The 16,185-nt window shown below is 41.3% G+C and overlaps 1 protein-coding gene across 1 annotated transcript in view; it reads right to left on the bottom strand.

The window, feature by feature from the left end:
* LOC115435889 (fidgetin-like) overlaps positions 1-8,446 on the bottom strand; it is a 38,017-nt gene extending 29,571 nt beyond the window's left edge. Inside the window, 2 exon segments of the mRNA XM_030158503.1 lie at positions 7,422-7,452; positions 8,336-8,446. Of these exon segments, the coding sequence (XP_030014363.1) occupies positions 7,422-7,446 (25 nt within the window). The 5' untranslated portion in view covers positions 7,447-7,452; positions 8,336-8,446.
* Positions 8,447-16,185: the final 7,739 nt, after the last annotated feature.

The raw sequence follows: 16,185 nt of genomic DNA, 5'->3' as shown, positions 1-16,185 counted from the left end.
TCCAGCTAATACAGCTCACACAGCTAAAGGCTTCGTCAAATTTAGTCCTGTGGATTACACTGTGGTTAGTCGGCTGACGGCGAACGGTGCTCAGGAAAATACTTGACTCTCCTGGAGACCTTTATTGAAACAGTGTTCCACAGTGGTCAGTGTTATTCATTGCTCATCTAATCCATATTTGTGTAAATGAGGTGTGCGGTGCTTTACAACACACGGCAGACACAAAAACCTCTGAGACCATGGTATTAACAATGATGCTACGTCTTAACCACCCTCTGGCTAATGCAGCTAATGAATGAGAAAACGCTAGCAGGCTAACGGCTCTAATTCTCCTTCACAGGCTATCATGTTGCAGCCCGGAGACAGATCAATACCATTTGCTCAACACACAGGAGGCCTGGGAATCTATAAAAGGGCTTTTATTGAGTAATTAAACACCCATTACTGTCCCGTGCAGCCAAACAATAAATTTGATCAGCCTCTCAGGCGCAGATCCAGCCGTGATTAATACTCAGTGCATGCATGACATAAAAGACCACAATGACATTTCGCTAAGTCCTGTCTTAGAACCTTCGACTACATAGGAATAAAGGTTTGGCTGCTTACAACGGCAGTTTCAAGGTTGCTTAGAGCTCGATGTGAACTGAAAGAGACTTTGTGGGCCTCAGCATCCACGTCCTGCCTGTGTCTATGTTGAGTCTCACAAGTACCTGCAATCCTGTGGCCGCTATACAAAGCACCACGCCCTGCTTCCCAAAAAAAAAAAAAACACATGCAAATAAAGAAAATGAAGCCAAAGCACTCAAAAGAAACTGCTTAAGTTAGTATTCCAACTTTTTACTGAGCTACTGCATAAGGCTTAAATTGGATGCTACTTTGGCTGTTTTTCATTTAAATGTGTACATGATATTCAAATTATGGATAGGTTTGCTACTGTGGCTTAAATATGAAATATGTTTTAAAACTTTATGGAAAGACATATCATGTTCCCAAACTTAAAATATATATAAAATTAACTAAAACTAAAAAAAAATCAATAATACACTCCTCTACCATCATAAAAATGCATTATATTCTGCTCGAGAGCACTCTGCCTAAAAAATGCATCGGTTCTAACATGTCTATAAATACAAATAAACATTTCCAGCAGAATGGAAACATTATCATGTCACATGTCTCTTTTCGTCTTGGCTTCAATGTTCACCCTTTCACCACACAAGGAGAGTGGCTGAAGGCTGTACACTTTCCCCCCTAATTTCCCAACGTCCTTTTCTACACTTGCACAATTCAAAAACCTGTTACAATCCCATCCTTGTTGGAGAATATTTAGCGTTGTTGAGCCAACAATATGGCATCTGGGTGATTCTCCTAAATATGAATGGCCCATTCACGAGGCTCAATGGAGTCGCTTGGCAATGGCCCTTTTTCCCCTCCCTCCTCCATACTCAAAACAATATTCAGCGCAGCAGTCTTGGCACTTTTCCCCGAAATCAACAAAAGAGGAACTCGAAGCTGTCCCTGAAACCCTCAAAGCATTAAGCCTCTGTGAGATGCAAGTACTTGGCACAAGCAAAGCGATTTAACGACAATGGGCAAATCATACAGTGCTTTGTGAGATTTAGGGGATACAATAGCACTCGGTTTCCAAAGCACACATTAGTAAGCATGTCATTGGGACCCCCTGGGGGATTTGAGCAGCCTAGAGGATTGTGTAGTGAAGAGGATAAATATATGTTACTGGGCAAGAAGATGGACCACTGCCAATGTCTCTCCTTCTCACAACATACTGTGGATTATGAGGATGTAGAATACATTAATAGAATAATCTTCTGAACATGGATAGTACACACTAACCTACAAACTGAACCCATTTGGCTTGTTAAGTGTATACATCGCAACACATCCAAAATCAATTTACGACCATTTAACAGAGCTCAAAAGGTGCAGATGAGGAGAAATTCCTCCCGAACAAAAAATGAGCTGCAATGATAAAAAAGAAACATGCTCACACACACACACACACACACACACACACACAAAACAACACTTGTTATAAATGTGCGGCGCTTGCAGCCATACTGACCTCCGAGTGCTAAACAAAACCAACAACGGACAAGCAGACACCCACTCAAAAGTCAATACCATGCGTGCCTCCTCTTCCTCTTGTATGGTTAATGCATGATGCCAGGTAGGGGAGACAGACGGAGAGTAGGATCTCATTATACGCTGCATGCTATCATTAGCTATCTACCACATGTGTCCATCCTGCCAACTGAGTCGTACAAGCAACATCCTAATGCTCTCGCCTGCTTCCAGAGGGTAAACTTGGCCCGCACACACATACAGGAAGCAGTGCTGTACATTATCACAGGCAAACATACAAATACCTCAGCAGGCCCAAATACATGAACACACACACATACACACAGGTTAACGCTTGTGCTGATTCAAGGCGCACAGGACACAGCACTTAACACATTTCAGTTAAGCACAGATGCAAGTTAGACAACACGGGCTGCTGAATTTGAAGCTGTTTAGCGATAAATCTGTTGTTTTCCCTCCCTCTCCCAGTTTGTGTCCATCTCCCAGAGGCCACGGGCAGCTCAGTGATGCTGTGCCACACGCCCAGCCACTCAACATCCTTTGTGTCCATCTCTTGGCAGCCTGCCAGGCTCAAACACACAATCACACACACACACACACACACACACATACACACCGTCGCACACAAACTCTCCCTCACACCCAATGAACCATTGTTCATTAACGTGCAAGCGCACCTTTGCCGTCTCACAGACAAAGTGTCCAACTTACTTGCCAGAGACGATGCGGCTCTTGCGCAAGATGCCTCACTAATCAAGACGTTTAAAGTGAGCTGCAGACGGAGGGAGACAGGGAAGGGGGTGGAGGGGCAGCGGCAGCAGACGGCCACTATCTAGCCAAGGCTCGCTGTTAACAAAATCAGATCATCCAGCCAGAGCCAGAAAGAGAAGAGCAGCGGCGAGAGATTATAGTCAGATCCTTCCTCTCTCCTAGCTGTCATTTTCTTGGGGCCTCGAAAAAAAAAAAAAGGCTCTTGTCAACGTGGCTGCTCTCCTCCACCGTCGGGCCAAATGAGTGGCGAGCTTCACCGCATATCAATGCACAATTGAACTTAAGACTTCCGTGGCAATAACCTAATTAGAAATGGCGCCTTCTCATTTGAAGGCACAATGTAAAGGATAAGCTGTGTGCCGCTTATTGAGGTCTAATGGTGTGGAATATTCCAAAGTGGAAGTTAGCTTTTTTTTTAAATAATAAGTCCTTAGCATATTTAATGCTTCCACATGCTGAATGCTTTAATATCTGCCAGAGAATCCATGCCATGGGTGGTGGAGATTGCTGGTGAAGAGCAAAAGGAGGTGAACGGGGGTCTGTTTAAAATTCAGAAACGGGGCAGAGGATTGCAAAGAAGGTAGGAGGGGAAAAAAACCTACAGCTTTGATTTGATTAAACCTATGAAAATGACGCATTACATAAAAAGAAGAAACTTCAAACATTTTGGGGATTCGGAGTTCAAAGAAAGTGAGATAATGCTTTTAATTCTGGAATTAACATGGAAATGAATTTAGTAAAATGTCTCCTTAAGGAGGAAGGAAATATGGAAAAATCTGGGAATTTCATGGCACTGATTTGGAGATGTTTTGGTTTTTGAGTCTCTCAAGGTCTCCATCTGTAACCTGGCCCTAACTGACCCTGAAGCTGTTGGATACAGTCTTCTACTTAGAATTACATGATTTTCTTTTTTTTTTTTTTGGCAGATTTTTTTTTTTTTACTTGCAAAGAATAAGGCTATGTCCTAAAAACTGACTCCTAATCACAGAAAATGATGCAAAAATCTAATCACACTACTGATCATTTAATAGGGATGTATCATGGGTATTGAGCATCTCAGTGCCTTCTTTAAGTATTACTGCAGCCCTGAGTCAGTTTTGTATGGATACCCTTCGCCTTAAGTGCACCCATCAGATTTTGACTGGATAATAACCAGTCAGCACTGGGAGAATGACATGAGGGCAGATGAGAATTAATATAAATTGTGTGCGAGAGAGCACAGCTTGTGTACTGGTGTGTGTTTGAGAAAAAGGCCAGCGTAGCTAGTGTGCTACGGAAAGGGAAGAGAAGGGGGGAAAAAAAATCCATCAACAGGCAACTGTCAGTCAGAGCCACACTGCCCCCCTGCCAAAAAAAAACAAAAAAAAACAACACAAAATCCCCAAACCCCCATTTGAGGAAAAAAAAAAAAAAAAAAAATCCTGCCAGTGAGCTTCAACTGATTCTGAAAGAGGGGAGAAAGGGAGGGGAGTGAAAGTGAAGGGGGGGATTGAGTGGATCAGGGTGTCAAGGATTTTAAGGAATTGGCGTCCACTCATCTACGGTGAAACGCGTCTCGGGCAGCGGCGCTACGACAGCTGCCTGCCGTCTCTGGGAGAGGAACTTAGATCAGCGAGGAGGGGCTGTCAGCGAGCATGCAGGGAAACACACAAAGACTACACAAGCCCTGCTACAGTTAGCTGACACACAGCCCCAGCACTGTCTTCTGGGATGGAGGGAGAAGAAGGAGGGGGAGAAGGAAACAGAGAGAGAAGGAGAGAGGAGGGGAAATAAGTGGACAAAGAGTGAAATAGATGAGAGAGCGAGGAGACAAGACAGGCTGACGCACTGTCGAGCAAATGTGGAAAAAGAAAAGGGGAGAGAAAGATGAGAGGACAGAGACAGAGAAAGAGAAATGGATAGAGTGAAACAGACAGACAGGTCCGAGAGGGATTTGTTCTATTTGCATGCGTCGGGCTCCCATGGGGTCCAGCTCCGCTCCGTGAGCCCAGAGCACAAAAGATAACACTTAACATATTTGCTAAAAGATGACAACCCTGCCTGGATCTCGTTTGAAGAGGCCCTTTGTCAGGACACGCAGACAGGAGAAATCCACTGATATGGATGTGGCGGAGACTAACAAATGTCTCTCTCTCTGTGTCTAAAAAGCACAATATTTCCCCACATCGCCTTACATCTGCGTCTTGGCAGAAGTCCCACGGGGCGGGCTAGATCGCACGCCAGTGGCTTCAGGATGGTAAAGCAGCTTTTAATGGTAAACATTACAGACTGATAGAAAGTGTCAGGATAATTTATTTATATGGTCCCACTGGGAGTAGCTAAGCCACCCTCGCAGCACACCGGCTCTCTCTATTCATTTGTGCATCTGAGGGAAAGTCCGTATTTAGATAAATAAAGCAGAAGAGAGGCAGAGTAAAGGGGTCCCTGTTTGTAAAGCAGTTTTTCTTCTATTCCTATTATCTCTCTTCTCTCTGTCCCTATTAGCTGTATCGGGGGGCTGCCAGAGATGTGAGGCGATACGTTATGTGTATAATGAGGGGGATTATTGCTACTGTCACTGCAACACGCACAGACAGCGGATGCAGAGGACGGATCTTAAGCCGAGTACTGTAGCAAACAAATAGACTTAGAGAAATAAACAAACCGCTGAGTATCTACATTATTTACATTACACACAAAACCTACACAGGCATTGTTACGCCTGTGTTCCCCCGTCTCATACATGCACACACACACACACACACACACACACACACACACACACACACAAACTTGCATTTCAAAACTCAAGCATCCTCTCAATCCTGAATATATGAAATCACAAAAAGCGATGACAGCTGCATGGGACTTTCTCAACTGTCCTCCAGTATTTCTCATTAAATCATTAACCAATCACAAGCTGAATAAAAAGTCAATTAGAGTCAATTATAATGTGGAAAATGGGAAAATTTAACTTTCAATTGTGAATTATTTTACTACATGCAGCCAGATTATCTATACTTTTACTAGAAAACATACAAATATTTTAATATTTAGAAACATAAACATTATTTTACATTCTAATGTATTTATAATTATGCTCAGTGTTCAAACATGCACACACTTTTACATATAAACACAACGGCAAGTACATATCTATATGGTGCAAAATGCACATGCTGCATGTGTGCAACTGACCCCCCCCCCCCCCCCCCACACACACACACACACACAGATGTGCATGAGCCGGAAACAGTACATGAAGTGTTTGTGCGTGAACAAGAGAGAGAAAGAGAAAGAGATCAGAGGTGAAAGGTTGAGTCCTCACTAATAACTGCTACAAAAACCAAGAATGTGAAATCGTGAAAGTCCCACTGCGTGTACACAGAATGCACATTGTGGCTCAAAACGCGTGATTCTACATTAGAAAACTATCTGACTGCGGTTCTCACTTGCAACAGGGTGGGATAGCTATTTGTAATTTCAACAATCCACCATTGTTCTGCATGAATGTGAAAAGGCTGACTTGAAAATTTCAATGCACATTATCTGTAATGACACTACGAATCATTCTTAACTGCTCAAATTAATTTCTTAAAATATGAACCACAACTGAAATTTGGATTAATACTTTTTTTTTTTAATCTCTTACATGCATTCAATAGGATATAATTCTGCAGCAAACCACTACACTGGGATGGTTATTGCACTGCACTTTTCATAATAACAAGTGAAGTAATTTTGCAGTGTCGTGAAGAAAATCCTGATCGTACACAAATGTATTTTCATTATGCAATGATTGAGGCCTCAGTCAGTGTGAGACTTGCTTCACAACAAACAAACCACTTCACATTTACACACAATTACATTCACAACACTTGCTTCATTAAAAGATTAGTCAATTTACCTCAACAGAAAACCCTACAGTGTCATATCTGTGTGTACGTTACAGAAGAACAGAGGGTGTGTGTGTGTGTGCATAGATGTGGGTGTGTGTGCTAAATCACAGAAATAATTACTTATGAATCATATCAGTATTATTAATCTCCAGGCTTGATAATTAAAATAGTTCCATAATAGTGCAATATTTCAGAACATTTTTACATTTTGATATGTAAAAATATTTCAACTCAGTGTGTCAGTGAAGTAGTGTGTAATTTAATTCAGGTATATTCTAAACACTCCAGATATTAACAGGTTGTGTTTCTGGTCATGTCCATCACAGACGCACAACTGTAGTAAAAGCAATGTATGGTGTGTTTTCAGATTTAAGGAAAATATGAAAGTAAAATATGACAATAAACATGTTGGGTTTCATTCTAGAAATGTGTGTTTGTGTGTGTGTGTATGAAATAATTTCATGCACAATTTAATTTCAATATGATTGTGTGACAGTTTGTCAATTTCAATAAAATGTTTCCTTGTTTTACAAATAGATACACTCTGTGTGCGGCTTGCCGACAATTCCCCGTCTCCCTAACCAGCTACTGAAACTCATCTGTGCTTCCTTATACCTGATGACATCAATAAAAAGCAAAAAGTGTGTAAGTTGATGAAAAACAACCTACCATAGACGCTGCTGCTGCTGATCATGTCGTGCTGGAACAAGGAGAGGAAGAGGAGATGAGAGCATTGGAATTAATTAATTTGTGGGAAAAAGGAGAAAAAGCAAGAGGAATCCCCCCACCAGAGAAAAAAAGCTTTACATTACAGATAGGCACACTTTTTTGGGTCCGTCACTGCTCGGATTTCAAGCCGTGTGAAAGGTGGGCCCTTCAAGTCGAGCGAGGAACTCAATAGGAGGCATCTAACCTACATGCATCTCATTAGAAAGTGGACCCCGGGATGGCAGGCAGCGGCGGAGGCAGAGGAGAGGAGAGGGGGGAGGAGGAGGAGGGGAGGGGGACACAGGCAAAAATCAACTGGTGTGGTGTGCGCTCTTGTTTCGAAATGATGCCTGGAGTGTCGAATGAAGTTAAATCTGCCGATAACGCCCTAAAATGTCCCAGCTTGTAAAAAATACATGGTGCGGTGACATCGTATCCGCTCTCCCCACGCGTGTACAGGGCAACTTGTTGTAACCGTATCGCCACAGCCGTCTGTTACAGGCAGAAAAAAAAGCCTCCGTGGACATGCAAGTTGTGTATTTTCCGTGTTTAGTGAGTGGCGCACAGTCGGTACATAGAAACAGGGGAACCTATATTGCAGCCTACGTGTCCGTGCCTCTGCGATTTAACCGTGGCGCAGGTGCGCTTCTTGAAAATCACATTAAAAAACGTACAGAGCAATTCACGCACAGGTAGCCCATCGTTTGCAATTCGAGAAACTTGTCAAATCAGAAAGTGCACATGCATTATTGTGGAATAAAAGCCGTGCACAGACGGCTTGGAGCTTGTATAACGCCTCTGTACAGACGCGCTGTCTGCTCTGACCACTCAGTCTAATTGCAGACGCAGCGGTTCCCTGGACTATCCTTTCTTACCTGTTTTTTTAGCGACAGGTCGACCTTTCACGTGTGGGGTTAGGGTCGCATCGATCCAGAGGAAGGGTTCTGCTGATGAATGGGGTGCCGAGGTTAAGCCGGGTTGCGTGCGAGCTGAAACCATCCCAAGTTAACGCAGGAAACACTGACCACAGCCACTGCCATGTTGGAATTTCACCAGCCCTGAACAGCTGCTTCTCAGACTGACCAGTACGGTCTCCACTGCGCATGCGTCTAAAGGAGTCGCGAAGGGGAAAAAAAAAAAAAAAAAAAAAAAAAAAATTCTTCACTTCCAATTATTGCCCATAAGGTTATTATGGGCGTCTGGTGTGTATGGCGAGGTTGGCACAGTGGCCAAAGGGATTACAGATAGAGAGCAAAACCGAAGAAAAGAGACAGGGTTTTAAAAGTTACATCAGGATGGAAGATACACTCTAGTCATTCGATTCTTCACTCATTAAAATGAGGCACACTTTAGTCACTTACAACTCTAAGAACATAAAGTAAAGAGAGTAAAAAAGCCTAGAGGGAAGTGAACAAAGCTGAAAGACTGACACTTGCAGACGGTGAGAGTAGAAAAGCAGCAGTCATAACTCTGACTGGTTAATGACAGGCTGGGGTTTTAGATATATGCGCAAATAACACCAGAAGCCTAATACACGGCCCCGCTGTTAGACTTTTCAATGAGAAAACACTCAAATAAGTTGAAGTATTTCATGACCGCTGCAGCCCACTTTACGGACCCCTAATAGCATACAGGCCACAGTTTGAAAACCACTGTCCACTGAGCATTAAAGTACACCAGGGCAAACTCTGCACCCCCCCCACCCCCCCACACACATACGTACGAACTCACGCACGCACACTCACCTCCCATTCCACCCGATATTTCAGCGCAAACGTGCCGCCAGTGTCCGTGTATCTCCCAGTGATAATTATAGCAGCAATATGGAATTAGCAATTGAAGCCCTAATTAGAATGAAAATGTCCCAGTTAGCGCGTTATCAAAGCATCAGCGGGGAGACCATATTTAAACAAGACATCAAAGATGGAATAACTGTCAGTGTTTCTAATCACCCCCCACAAGTTGCACATACGACTTTGATAAGACGTTGCGTTAGTTTATTTATCCACATCCAAATGTGACTCAGTGGAAATATGACTTAATCTGGTCAAACAGAAGAGTGAGTTGAAAGCAAGGAGTGCGTAAACGGGACTTGCTTCCATCAGCTGCCTGTGTTTCCTGATGTTTTCATGAGGTCCAGTTGCAGTGCGGCAAGGAGGTCAACCATCTTTATATATATATATATATATATATATATATATATATATATATATATATATATATATATATATATATATATATATGAACGCGCATGCAGGCATGGGTGCACGTGTCCAACTCTTCAGTCAAACATGATGTCCTTGAGTCACCATGGAACCACGGAGGATATGTAGAAAAGTGGATGTGTCCTTCCCCCACCTGCTGTTATTCCCATTCTTTTGTTTATTAGAACACTGGCTGCAGCAGATTTTACTCTGTGTAACACTGTGCAGGCCTTCTCTCCAATGCAGAAAAGTGTACAACACCTACCTTTTGCTCTCAATTATCTATGATTAATTGTTTTTTTTTTTCTTTTTACAATTCCATCAATTCATTACATTTGTCAAGCCTTCAATGTAATCAAGCATTTGTTAGCATAATTAAAATAGATTGAAAACTCAACTAATCATTGTGTAATAGCTTTGTAAAGCAGTGTTGTTCTGTTTGTTAGGCAGTGATAATTATTAGTTAGCAATTAGAAGAAAAAAAAACCTTAAATGCACATCTTTAATGTTTAGTGAGGAAAACAGCTTAGCATTACACTGTGGTGATAAGTTGTAACCTGCATTACCAAGCATGCTCTTTTCCTTTCTGATTTACATACTGAAGGCAAAGGTATAATTCAAGTGTGTTGAATATGCAGTGTTACTATAAAAAGGCTCCCACACTGATGTGAAAAATGAAAATCTTATGCAGAATCACAGGACACTTCACTGTTGCAGGTGATTTTTTTATGATATGATGTTCGTTTAATTTTATAACACATTTTTCTGATTTGTGAGTGTGTGTGTGTGCAGTAGAGGAGATTTAACAGCAACATAAATCTAAATAGATTTTAACTCATTAGCCATTGGAGAGGTAATGATGTAAGTCTGCCACTAATGAGCTTAAGCTCTTAATTGAATAGGAGGGGGGTGGAAGAATACACACACACACACACACACACACACACACCATGGACACCCACACAACCTGAGTGCACAAAAGGATGTACACACAAAGAGACACCCATGTCCACACACACCTACAAACACAATCCCGCCTCCTGTGTTGGTATGGGGTGTTTTTTCCTTCCTTCCCTCTACGGGGTCATGAAAAGGGGGGGAGTCACAGTCACATGACCAGCAAAATTTCAACTCCAGTGCCTGCGGACTTCAGTGTCGGCCCTTATCACTTCACCAGTGCACTTTTTGCATTTTACCCCTCTTCTGAAAAGCAGAAAATAACAGGCTGTGTTAAAAACATAGAAAACAAATCTGTTCTAATGAGCTATTTATGAAATCACTCATACTCTGATATATAATTGAAATACAAGGTGTATTCTTTCATATGAGGGAAGAGACAGTAAGCGCCAAATCAAAGTCCCCTGTACAAAGAAAAAGGATTTTCATTGAACGTCACACTAATCAAACCTCTAAATGAGTGTGTCCATATTCACAATATAAGAGGAAAAACATGCAACACACTCCCAGCTTTGATATCTCCCCCTCTCAACACATTTCATACTTTTATTTATCTCATCCAAATAATTATCAGCACTTAACCTGCAATGTCTGCAAAGACATAAAAATGTCAAATTCAATTTGGATAAAGAAGAAAGCTTATAGGATAAAATGTCCATCCTTTAAACTGTACAATACATTTAGAATAGACCACACTCCCTTGGTGATACTGTCTATGAAAATGATGATATCCAATTTCTTAGTGTCTTCTATCAAATAAACCCTGATATAAACAAAGCCCCTGTGAATGGGGAACAATGGTGAAGAATCTCAAAGCAGGAAATCCAGAGGGAGAAAAAGAAGAGATTAGAGAAGCCCAGACAGTGTTTCAGGGTGCACACTGCTCAGATAAAGAAGAGAGGAAATAATGTAAGAAAACAGAGGAGGGGATGAGTCGTCTTTGCTCAGTCTCAGAGGCTAGTGTGTGGCCAATCCTCTTTTATGAGCCCAGACTAACGCCCTGATGGGACGCGGCGTACATTTGAGCAGAGCCTATTGAGCATAAGCTGCTAAATTTGGCAATAAAGAGAATGTGATTTACTGTAAGCTCCAGTGAGCGACGCGGCCGATGGCATGTGTACAGCACACACACATACACACACACACACACACACACACACATGCACACACACACACACACACACCTACACACACACACACACACATGCACACACACACACACACGCACACCTACACACACACACACACATGCACACACACACACACACACATGCACACACACACACCTAGGAGCATAAAAACACAGAGCTGGAGACACACACATACACACAGAAATGTACACTAACAATAACTCACTCACTCTGTTACTGTCTCCTGCTCTCTCCCTCATTCTGGCTGACACACACACACATTGCACACGGCTGGTCGGCTTGCCTCTGAGCCCCACACACTCGCGCAGCCACTCATGCGGCTCAGCGGCAGTGACTTTGACAAATAACCAGGAAGTCCTGGTGTTGGCTTAAAAACTCCAACTTGTTCAGTTGCAATTCTGCATTTGTCCTGCTTTAATGGCTGTGGAAGTGGCTTTGGAGGTAATCTGTCAGTGATTGATTAGACCCCGGCCAAATCCCCTCACTGAACGCATTGGTAGGCTGCAGGCCCGCCTGCTACTGTGTGAGGCAGAGGGAGACATGGTGAGGCAGAAAAAAGACTGAAAGAAACACTTCTGCCGTGTGTGAGATTGGATGTATCTGTGTTATCATCATGGAAGAGTTCACCTGTGTGGATAAATATTTAACATTCAAAGAAATAATTCACAATGATCAATGTGAAAAGGAAATACAACAAGAATTCTTCTTGTTTGTGGCATCTTCATTTACACTGACCATAATTCCATTCTTAAAATGTTCAGAACTTTATCTTAAATTAAGCAAACATAAACTAAGAAACATGTGAGATGCATGTTCTACAAAAAAGCCTAAATATTTATAATAAGTTTGACTATTTCAGATTCAGACAGCTTTTATTGTCATTCAATCAATGGTATATGATAGAACAAAATATTGTTACCCTGGTCCCAGTGTTTGTGACATGGGAAAGATAAAAGGGTAAATAAAATGTATAAAAGCTAAATAGGATACAATAAACACTGTCATAAAATATGCAAAATAAATAAATAGAATAAGTTCTTAGTATGTGCAGAATTACACAGTATGCAGAAACAGTACAGTTAAAGTGGTGGTGCGTGTAGCAGCAGCAACAGTGCAATAAAGTGACAGTAGTGACTTTAACAGCATCATGATCTGGTACATGGTGGACAGTATATAGCAGCGGTTCAGCTCATCAACATCAGTAAAGAGTTACCAGACAGAATGAGAGGAATAAGACAAAATACATAACAATACAGTGAGAAGGAAAATGTAAAATCTGAGTAAAAGGGTTTGATTATTCCAGATTGAAGTTTTGCAGGACTTAATGAAATTTAAATACATATTATTCATGTTGCAAAACTCTATGAGTGAGATTTGTTGCATAAAAGAGCTCAAGGGTCCCCTAAACCCATTATGTAATGTACTAAAACATTATGAGTGGTAATATACCTGAAACTATAAGAACTGATATAATGCAAAGAGTAATTTCTACAACTGCGGGAGTGTGAGCTATTCTCTTATTCGATCCAGAAGGGAAATACAGAAGTAGGGATGAGTCACTTTGCAGCTAAAAACTCTCATTATCTGCTGTCTTGCACATGAATTAGCCTGCTGATGACAACATTTTCCATGATGTAATCAGCTGTATTGATCAGCTTTATCTATGAGTTGAAGTGAGTGAGTTGATTCTAAATATCAATAATATGATGATATTCAGAATATTTAGCCTCAAAAGTACTGTTGTGTGTGATGGTCACGTAATGTCCATGACACTAGTAATAACAGCTGTTAAACACTATATAAAATGGTCTGTAATATTACTGTCCATTTTCTAAATACTGAGAAAAGAAATGTTTTTAACTGTCGTTTCAAAAACATCCCTATTTCTTTTCTTTTCTTTCTTTTTTTTTTTTTTTTAATTTTCTTTTATAATCAAAGCTGAACAAGTCCTTTTGCCAAACATGCAGAGGGTCTGACCATGAAAATGTTCAGCGTGAATCTTAATATCACTTAAGTGATAATTATTCTGCTCGCCACAAACCTGACTAACAAAATGGAATTCAATCAGAGCATGTGCATAATGACAGTCATTATGAAAATAATGAATAAAAAAGTAATAATGACATCCCTATCTGTATTCAGACCTCTTTTTCTCACACATCTCCATGGTGATCTGAATTATTTTTTTTTCCAACTCTGCATTCTGGCTGGCCCATGGCCGCTTTAATCACATTGTTTATGGTAAACCAAGCGTTGTGTGGTAGCTCTGTGCTTGGACTCATTTAATTAACCACTTGAGAGGTGTAGCCGAGCCTACAGTAGTCCAGCATTGTCTCCTGCAGCGGTGAGTGCAGGGTTATTGTTGCTGACCAGTCCATCTCTCAGCAGCTCTCTGCATCTCTCACTGTTGGCTCTTTGAAATGAGACAAATCTCCCTCTGAGCGAGAATTTGCCTTTCTACCACTAATGTGAATCAACGGCTGACAATCAGGAATGGTGTAATTATGAGGAAAACATCTCACCAGGGTTGTGGAGGAACAGATTACACATGCTGGGATTAAATGATAAATCATTGGCTGCTCAACTCCATTACAGCTTCTGAGTTAAATGAAATAAACTGTGATGATAAAATGCTTATTGAATTTTTCCTTCTGCACATTTATTTAATGCATCATCATCAGGCAGTGAATGTTAATTTAAAGCAGTTTTCATTTCAAACCCACATCTGTATCTTTTGTTATTCTAACAATCATTAAAAGTGTAAATCAAGGTTTGTGTACACACCTTTATGACACAGTTTTTGTGTGTGCTGTCATTTGTACATGTGAACATTTTTCTCTCTCTGTGTGCGTCCGCACAGTAGATGTGTGTGTGGTGGACCGTGTCCTTGAGGTTTACTCTTTTGATTCAATAGTGCTTCACATGGATGGACTCAATCAGATACCTCAAACCCAGTGAAGGGTGATGTTCAATGGAGCTGAAGTTACACTACAGCAGCTCCGCGGAAAAATGACGGCCTGGTTCTCAGGAGATGTTTACACAGAAAAGCACTACTTAGCGCTGTAACACAAGAATCTGATTTAAGCATGCATTTTGACTTGTTGACACTAGGTATCACTGCTAAACTGTCATGAAAGTTGTTTTTCTGCACCAGAACAAACTATGTATTTGCACTTTACTGACTGAAAGTACGTGGAATGAATGAATGAGTAGAAGAACATGTGAGATTCAAGGCTACACTTAAAATAAACCTTTCTTTTAGTTTTTGGCTTTTTTACTTTCTTCTGTCAAACCAATTTTAAAGCAAGCAATTCAAAATGAGTATTTAAGTCCTCAAAGGAGCAGCACAGGGATCACATTATATATTTTATCCTGAAATCAGGTTTAGACCAGATGTACAGCATAACAGGATTGGAGGGGTGTGAGCTGCTGTACAAATCTTTTCATGATTGCATCCCATCTCTCCAAACACTCACATGCAGCACCAGAACAATTACTACGGAGGTCTGTCCAAAGAACTTGAAATGGCCAGTAGGTTTCTGGCCCTAGAAGCCATTATTCCTTGAATACCTTGAGGATAATGAAAGTGGGCTAAGGGAGAGCGGAGATGGAAAACTGTGCTGTTGGAGTGCACTGAGCCATTGCAAATTTCAGTTTGAACCCATAACAATATGGTCATGTGACAAATGATAGCAAACACAGATCCTGAGCAAGTCAGAAGATTATGGGCAGCTGAGGTGAAAATAAAACTGAAAAGATGCTTTGAATCTTCATGTTATGTTCCAGCTGACACGAAACCATTTGTGTTTTTGTACTGACCTGTCACATCAAGTAACATCAAATCACAATCCCTTGTCAGATCTTTCATTAAATAAAAATAATTTATAAGTTTCTATTTCTCGTTCCATACTTCATTAAATCCCCTTATTGATTTTTGTGGACAGGAAAATATGTTTTCTCGCACTTACAGCATGAAGGACTACCCAGTCTATTTCTGCTGCGAGTCACATGTCAATTTGTACCGGTTCTTTCTGAGAAATGAACATTGGCTGGGAGCAGACATCCTGATTGGTCATTTTGAAGCAGAGAAGTACGTCTGCATGTCCTGACCTCTGCCCGTTGTTTCTTCATGCTCTGCTGTATAACAAGACCATCACACAGCACCGACGGGAGACAGGTCTCAGCTGCTCACACTCTTATCAGAATGGGCTGCGCGGACTGAGACGCCTCAAGGAAGTATCAGTAAACAACGCTATAGGGTTCCAGTTGCTATACGCTCAGGCGCTCATGCAAAATTCAGCACTTTGTATGTAGACTGAGAAGGAGCCAAGGCAGAAGGCAGGGGTTATGTTTTAACTGGTGAACCTTCAGAACTCCACTATTCCCCCTCTAATTCTGAAGGAAATGTTTGTG

The sequence above is a fragment of the Sphaeramia orbicularis genome, chromosome 2, assembly GCF_902148855.1.
Source record: "Sphaeramia orbicularis chromosome 2, fSphaOr1.1, whole genome shotgun sequence".
Taxonomy (NCBI): Eukaryota; Metazoa; Chordata; class Actinopteri; order Kurtiformes; family Apogonidae; genus Sphaeramia; species Sphaeramia orbicularis.
The sequence above is the reverse complement of the archived record's forward strand: the minus strand, read 5'-3'. Positions and strand labels throughout refer to the sequence as shown.